The sequence below is a fragment of the Microchirus variegatus genome (assembly GCF_963457635.1).
Source record: "Microchirus variegatus genome assembly, chromosome: 19".
Taxonomy (NCBI): Eukaryota; Metazoa; Chordata; class Actinopteri; order Pleuronectiformes; family Soleidae; genus Microchirus; species Microchirus variegatus.
Genome location: NC_139820.1, coordinates 21,705,753 through 21,713,854, shown reverse-complemented (window position 1 = coordinate 21,713,854; position 8,102 = coordinate 21,705,753). Strand labels below are relative to the sequence as shown.

General features: G+C 39.9%; 1 protein-coding gene across 1 annotated transcript; it reads left to right on the top strand.

Annotated features, from left to right (window-relative positions):
- Window positions 1-237: 237 nt before the first annotated feature.
- LOC310941340 (uncharacterized protein) lies at window positions 238-2,939 on the top strand. The gene is made up of 2 exons (XM_083906495.1): window positions 238-449; window positions 1,686-2,939. The coding sequence occupies exons 1-2, from the start codon at window positions 278-280 to the stop codon at window positions 2,612-2,614; spliced, it is 1,101 nt and encodes a 366-aa protein (XP_083762621.1). The 5' UTR covers window positions 238-277; the 3' UTR covers window positions 2,615-2,939.
- The last annotated feature ends 5,163 nt before the right edge of the window (window positions 2,940-8,102 follow it).

Genomic DNA, 8,102 nt, shown 5'->3' with positions numbered 1-8,102 from the left:
TGGCACTAAAACAACACATGAACGCGTACGTTATGTCGGTGTTTTCCCATGTTTTTATCTGAAATAAGATTCTTGAAAAATAAATAAGTGGCTCCACTTTCACTAATGCGGTACACGCGCGCTCCCGCGGGGGTTCGCGACACCACCGGAAGTCCACAGCGGAAGTAAACAAACAAAGCTAACAGCGTTAGCTTCAGTCCGTACTCAGTCAGCGGTGGTTTGTTCGTGTGTCGCAGGGTAAATAAATACAAATATTTCAGCTTTTAACGACGCAGCGATGTCTTCGCGGCAGCATTTGAGACATTTAATCACGGAGCGACTAACTGCTGCTGCCGAGGAAATATTCTCAGTTTTCGAACAAACGATCGTCGAGTTCGAGGAAGAGGTGAATCGTCAGCGCAAACTGTTGGAGGTCGTTTGCAAACCTCGAGTGAATTTACAGCGAATAGGTCTGTAAACCCGCACAATGATCTTTATAAATACTAATAAAACGCAGTTATTAACATTCACAACAGTCGCATGAAAAACAGAGAACAATAGAAGCTGTTTTGTTTTTATTCACAGGGACAAGTTATTTACTTAAAGTGCGGTTTCACCCATTTAATGGCGCTGTTGTGTTTGTTTATTTAGATTCTATTACAGAGTCCGGTTCAATTTGACCCGTATTTGTATTTATTTATACAGTTGGACAGTGTAGGGCTTTTATTTTCATTGTTTTCTTTCTTCTCTCTCTGTTTTGTGAGAATGAGACATGCATCTAAATTAAACTCATTTAATTCTGAAAAGGAGTATATATTTTTAAAAGCTTTTTAATATGTTTATATTTGCAGGTTAATGTTAGCCACAGAGCTGCGTTACTGTCACGATGGAACAGTTTGATTTATGTACAGTAGTATGTGATTTTGCAAATGCTCTGTATTAACATATGTTAAAGGTGATGATATAATAATAATATAATGTTAATACCATCTATGTGACTTAAATACAGGACCATCTCCCAGTGTTTTAAACCCAGATCAAAGTAAAACTTGATTAAACTGACCATGTTGTTTCCATTAAATCAAGCTTTCAATAAAGGAATTTCTGTGTTTATTGTTTCAGATACTATCTAAACTCAGAAGAAAAAAAATCCAGTAAATCAGAGAGTAAAAACTATTTTAAAAGTAAGTGTCTGACTAAACAATTAATTTGAATTTTTCACAAAACGGCCTACTGCAAACATGTTTGTTTCTCACAGATCTGCACCAACATCTCACATCAGTCATTTTAAATATGTTATTCAAATGAAAGTGAGAATAATGATGTAAAAATTCCCTCTTATATCGCAATTAAAGTCGAAATAATCACAATTTTGATATCTATTCAGAACCTGGCCAAGTCGTGGCTTACGAGGCGTATTACTGTCACAGTGGGGGTACATTTTTTTAAAATCCGTATCATGTTATAACGTGATAGATACTATATTATATAAATGTGATAATTAAATAACGGCGGTCGATTGTCGTAGCTTTTGTGCGAGCTACACCTTTATAGTATAGTACGTCATGGAGACGGGTACATACGTAAACTTTTATTGAAGCTCAGCAACAACAACAACCGAGACGTGACAGAACTGAGCAATCGAATACACTGAAGCCGTAGAATAGATGGTTTTAAACATTCCTTCTTCCTCTTTGTGTCTGTAGAGCTTCCACAGCAGCATGTCTGTAAAGAGGAGGAGGTTCTCACTGAGCAGCAGCTCTGGAACCAGGAGAGGAACTCCAGTCTGGACCAAGAGGAACCAGAGTCAGGACATATCCAAGAGGATCAGGAGGAAACCTGCACCAGTCATGAGGGAAAACAGCTTGAAGTGAAGCAGGAGGCTGATATAATCATGTTGACTCTTGGTCATGTGGATAGTAACCCCATGGAACCAGAACCAGACGGTGACCACCAGCTCGTCCGTCACAGCTCTCCTGTAGCTGAGAGTCAAGGTCAGCAAGCAAGTAAATATGTTGACTTTGTGTTTAATAGAAATACAGAGTTAGAGAGAAGTGACGGGAACAACGTAAACAACTGTCACACATCAGAGATTGGGTTTGAACCTCAAACAGGTCAAAGGTCTTTAGAATGTGACACTGGTGGAAATGAATACGTCCACACGTGTGAATTTGATTTACATCAGAGTGAGCAACCATATTATTGCAATATATGTGGCAAGTGCTTTACGACCAAAGCTGTTTTGTCGATCCACGCGAGAACTCACACGGGCGAGAAGCCCTATACCTGTGAGACGTGCGGACAGTGTTTCAGACAAAGTTCCACCCTGATGAAGCACAGGAGAGTTCACACAAACGAGAAGCCATATCCCTGTGAGACATGTGGACAGTGTTTTAGAGAGAGATCGAATTTGAAAGTCCACATGAGAACCCACACGGGCGAGAAGCCGTACTCGTGTGAAACGTGTGGAAAGCGATTTCTACGGAGATCAAATTTGAACGTCCACAGGAGAACTCACACAGGTGAGAAGCCATATTCCTGTGACACGTGTGGAAAGTGTTTTGGACAGCTGACTACTTTGGTACGTCACAGAAGAACTCACTCAGGGAAAAGCCTGTATTTACAACAATTTTGAGGACTCCTTGGGATATAAACATACCTCCATGATCCAGATGAGAACTTACAAAAGGATACTGTATAAGTAATAAAAAAAACACCCATAAGAACTATAAAAATACACAGAAAGACACTGAATTAACACTAACGGCAGCAACCATGGATCAACAAAGTGCAGGGCATGTAAAGTGCATGTTTTCTATCCACGCCACACTCGGATCGTTCCCTGTAGAATTGTAAATTCCTGCTGAAACATTTTTTTTCCTCACAATACAGAGATTTTGCACGCAACTATTGTTAGTACGGATGCACCGATACCTGTACCTGTACCTGTACCTGATACTGATGCAACCAATATCATTTATCTTCAAGTGAGCTGAGCAGGAGTGTCAAACAAAATGCAGTGAACAATCCTGGAAATAAAAGCTGAAATACTGATCTCTTGTTGTTATATATTTATCTTTAGATGTCAAATGTTATGCAGTAAAAATAAAGGAATCGTCCTCACTGGAGTACTTGGTACTCGGGTAAGGCACATACTCAAATTTAAGTAACTTGTACTTGTACTCAGTGAGATATTTAAAACAATTTTTTAAATTAATTCTTACCTGATGAGCAAAACAATGTTTTTAATCATCCTTTTTGTTGTAATATAATGACATTATTCTCATAATATAACCACGTTATTCTCTAAAGATTATTATTATTTTTGTCTTCAGTTTGGCCCTGATGCTCGTCGTCGTAGTTAATATTTGTTGTGCATCAGTTTTATTTTGAGAATTATTGCCTCTTCTTTGTATGGTGGCCCTGGAGTGTCAAACACTACAACATTTAAGAACTCAACATTACAAAAAAAACCCAGACAGTATTAAACAACACTAAAACTTTAAAAAAAACCACACTAAAATATTAAGAAAATTCTAATACATTCAAAAGAGGAAAAAACACAACATATTATTACAACATAGTAAAAGTAAGAGAAATAATAGTAAGTAATAAGAAAACGCACTAATAAAACATCACCAAAGTGCAAATGTGTTGTGCATCAGTTTCATTTTGAGAATTATTGCCTCGTCTTTGTATGGTGGCCCTGAAGTGTCAAACACTACAACATTTAAGACGACAACATTACAAATAAAAACCCCAGACAATATTAAAAAAAACACAAAATCATTAAGAAAATGCGAATACATTTAGAAGAAAATACTAAAAACATTTTTAAAAAAATTAAGAAAACACACCAAAAACACACCATAATATTACGACAAAGTAATAGTAAGAGTAATAATAATACATAATAAAAAGAAAACGCATTAATTAACACTAATAAAACATCACCAAAGTGCTAATGTGTTGTGTTTTCCTAAACGCTGTAGGTGTTTGCCCTCCAGGGCCACCGTATTATTTGAGATCGAACTTCGGATCAAAGCGACATTTCCGGAATGCTTTTATGTTGAAAGGCAGTCACCGGATGTCCTTTGCGACGTCTTACCGCGGCTATTGACGGGACGTTTGACTGACAACAGGTGAACGAGAGTTCAGAGAGAGAACGGAGCGAAGCGAAGCATCGCGGTCTTCGTGGATCTTCGTGAATCTTCGTGGACGGAGGGAACAGCAACGACACGGTAAAAAACACACGTTAAAACCGAACGTTTCTGTCGTTATTGATCACGTTTGTTGAAACACGAGGCCGCAGACGAACCGCAGCGTCTCACAATGTTGTTGTTTCTAACGAAGCTTTCGTCAAAATCCCGCTGTGTCGCCGCCGTTTGCTAACGGCCACGCGCAGGTGTTTTAATTATGGTTTTAACGAAATGGCGTTGCTCAAACACGTCCGCCGACCGAAGACGTGACGATAGCGATAATAACGAAAACGAACACGAACCTTTTTATGGTTCCGCCCACCATTTCTTTACCTCACTTTCTCAATAAAACACACATTCGTTGCAAATAATGACGAGTGTTGCCCTCATTTTAACACAAAAACACGAGTTCTGTGTTAAAATCAGACATTTTTTGGCCCACGGTAAAAATAAAATAGCACCTTTCACATGTTGTTTACCTTTTGAACACACTGTGTGTGTGTGTGCGTGTGCAGTCCAGCAGTGGCGTGTCCAGAGAATCTGGAGTACAGGGGTGGCCACGTTGGGACGACATTTCTTAAACCTGTGTGACTATTATTTGAAATCTAAACCTCATGTTTACTGTCACTGAATAGTCCTGGTCATTATTGTAATAATTCATTAATATTAACCCTTAGAACCATGTTTCCCAACCTGGGGGGTCTGAGCCTCCCTCAAGGGGGCGCCAGTGATCACGTTTTTGTAGTTCACCGTTAAATGTATTAAGCTAGGTCACATCTGTGACCATTACATTAGCAAGTCTTTGTTGTCTTTTATCCATATACACTGTGAGAAGAGAAACTAAAACCTAAAACTGCTGTTTATTTTTTTTGCATTTAAACTAGATCAGGGCACTAGTTAACGTGAGATGCGTTTCCATGACGACTGACTGGAAAAAGAGGCGGGTGACATCATGTTTACGTGACTCCCGGTTGATAAAATGAGTCTCTAAAGTAACGCAGTTTTTTTGTGCCACGGCACCAGTGTCCAGGCACCGTTTACCAGTCAGCTCCTTTAGCGCCGCTAGCGCGCCTACAGTCGTTAACGTAGCTGACGTTAAAGCGTGATGCGTTTCCATGATGACGTACCGGAAAAAGACGTGCATGACATCATGTTTACGTGACTCCCGGTTGATAAAATGAGTCTCTAAAGTAACGCTAAACTTTAAAAACAGACGCACACATGGCCAGTACTAAGGTGCGCTGGTTATTTGTTAGCGCTTAACTTAATTTAAATTAACTTAACTTTATACACTTTTGGTGTCTGTGTGGACAGCGGTGCAGCTTTTCTTCCAACATTACTCTCATAAAACAAATATACAGAGACTATAAGAATGTGCAAGATATGGTGTCTTAAGTGCTTTTTAGATCGCAAACTATAGACAATCTGATAAAAAAAAAATATATATATGCAAAAAGTGCTCAAAATGTTTTAGATTGGATTGAATTTGTCAAATTGGGATATAGGTCAAAGTTTTTTTTAACGGTAAATAACCTGCTTTGTCATCATCATTAGTTGATGGGACTAATGGGATGGGATTTTTAAATAATAATAAAAGCAAATTATCTGATTTTCACTTCTATATTTTGCTATTTATGAAGGAAAACTTGTCATTTTCATTTTCCCGTTTTTCGCATTTTCTCACCGTTTTCATTCGTTATGGTTCAAAATGGCCGACTTCCTGTTGAGTTGAGGCCGTTGAGTCCCAATGGACTTTTTTTGTTTGTCTTGGGCTGTTTTGTGAAATTCGATGTGAAGTTTTGACTTTGTCCTCCCAGGTTTCGCCTTTTGGTGGCGCTACTGAGCCATTTATTTACCATAATTTTATAAACGCTATCACCTGTTCTGATTCAGGTGCCAATTTCCGTCCGTTTTCACCAACGTTGCGTAGCTAAGAATAAAAGATAATTCCAGGAATACACAGTGGTGCGAGGCCTTAAATATAAATTGCATATAATTTATACCTATTTAAGGTTCTTTCATTATGTTACTGTAAATTAATCTGCCACAACAGTTAATTAAACTAGTTACCAATGAAAAAAAATGACAGAAGACGTCTGGACCTCTGTATGATTAAAAATTACCAGATTAATAATTGAGAAAGTGAATATTCCGACAGGCAGAATATATGTTCGACACTTCACATCCGTAAACCGAACCCACAGAGACTCAGACTCATGAAGGATTAGATTATGAAGATGTTGGCATGAACCCAGAGTGAGACAGCGAATGAAATTCACCGCAGTCAGACATCGACGACGACTCCCTGGAACGACGACGGAGTCAGGAAGGCACGGCAGCTAATCTGGTTCATTAGATCGGAATGTCAGGGAGTGGAATGCTGCACGACTGGATTCTTCCATCAGCTGGTGCCTCTGCGTTGTTTCACAGCGTTCTCTCTCTGAATCTGTGACGACCTGACAGTTTGTCTGATTTATGTGTCGTCGAGTATAGATACGTCTTCAGAGGTGAACGGCGGCGTTTCCCGCCAGAGGACGTCACCTTGGTGGCGTGACGTCAGCTACCGGAGCTCCGTAGGGATACGGGTTAATCACGTTTTACAAAGCTGTAAAAGGCCTTAGTCAGACTAAGACGACATAGCCTTCCTTCTCGCACTGTTTCTGCAACACTTCTGCAGTTTGTTTACGTCGTCTCCTTCTTCTTCTGGGTCAAAGACCGAGTAGGACATTTCAGTGCATGCACAGAACGACCAAGTCTGACTCCAGTCCGACATAAGAGGACTAATCGGACTATGAATCGCATTATCGTGGTACTCTGCAAGGGTTTAGATACGGCTTTAGAGGTGAACAGCAGTGTTTCCTACCAGAGGACGTTACCTTGGTTACTTACCATCCTGTTTTGGGATAGGTTTTTCCAATCTGTCTTAAGGACATCTTGTGGGTGATGCTAGTTGCGTAGCTTTAGCAGTGACATTCCTTTTCACTCCGTACACTGATCTTAGTCGGACTAAGACGTCAGTCCAAACGTGGGTGTTCTACGTAGCCTTCCTTCTCACCGATGCCTTCACATTGTTTTCACAACAGTACTGCAGTTTATCTACTTCTACGTCAAAGACCGGGCAGGATATTTCAGTGACGCCAAGTCCGACTGACATAAGAGGAGTAATCGGACTATGAATCGCATTATCCAGGTATGTTAGTCTGACTAAAGGCCTGTACGTACTTAGGAAGAACACAAACAAAGTTAGTTCTGGCCAAGACTTCACAGACTCCACGAGAAACTCAAATACAAAGCTCCTGGGAAGTCCTCATTTCCGCATTAACCACACCCACTTTTTAAATTTCCGGCCAATCGCGCGATAGTTGTCGGACATCGCACACGGGAAAATAATGACGTCTCGTCGCGACGACTTTTCTCGTAGCCCTGAGTCAGAGAACAAATATCTCTGGTCTTGCGGATTTTGTTTGTACAGCTTGAGTTTATTAGTTTTGTTGTCGGACTAATGTGTTTACAGGACATTAAGAAAACCGAATCATTGTCTTAGTCTGACTAAAATCGGACTAACGTGCATGATAACAGCCGCCGTGTAAGGATGTTTTCGCGCAGATTATTTGATGAATTGGTGAGAAATTTCTCTCAAGACATGATCACGGTGTCTCGTTGTTGACGTCCTCTAATTTCAGTAATCTGGCTTAAGTATTTAATCTAATCTCGTGCCAACAGCAGGTCGACATTTGGCTCGACAGGTTGACAAAGTCTATGTGATTGATGAAACAAAGTGTTTTCATGGTAAAAAAACTAACTTTTATTTTCTGGTAATTAACAAAGACACCTTTTAAACGGATTAGAGCAAAAATGTTTGCTAAACTTCCCCGGCTTGGTAGCTAACGTGGAAGTTCCGCGTGTTGTCACCCTCTAATTTGA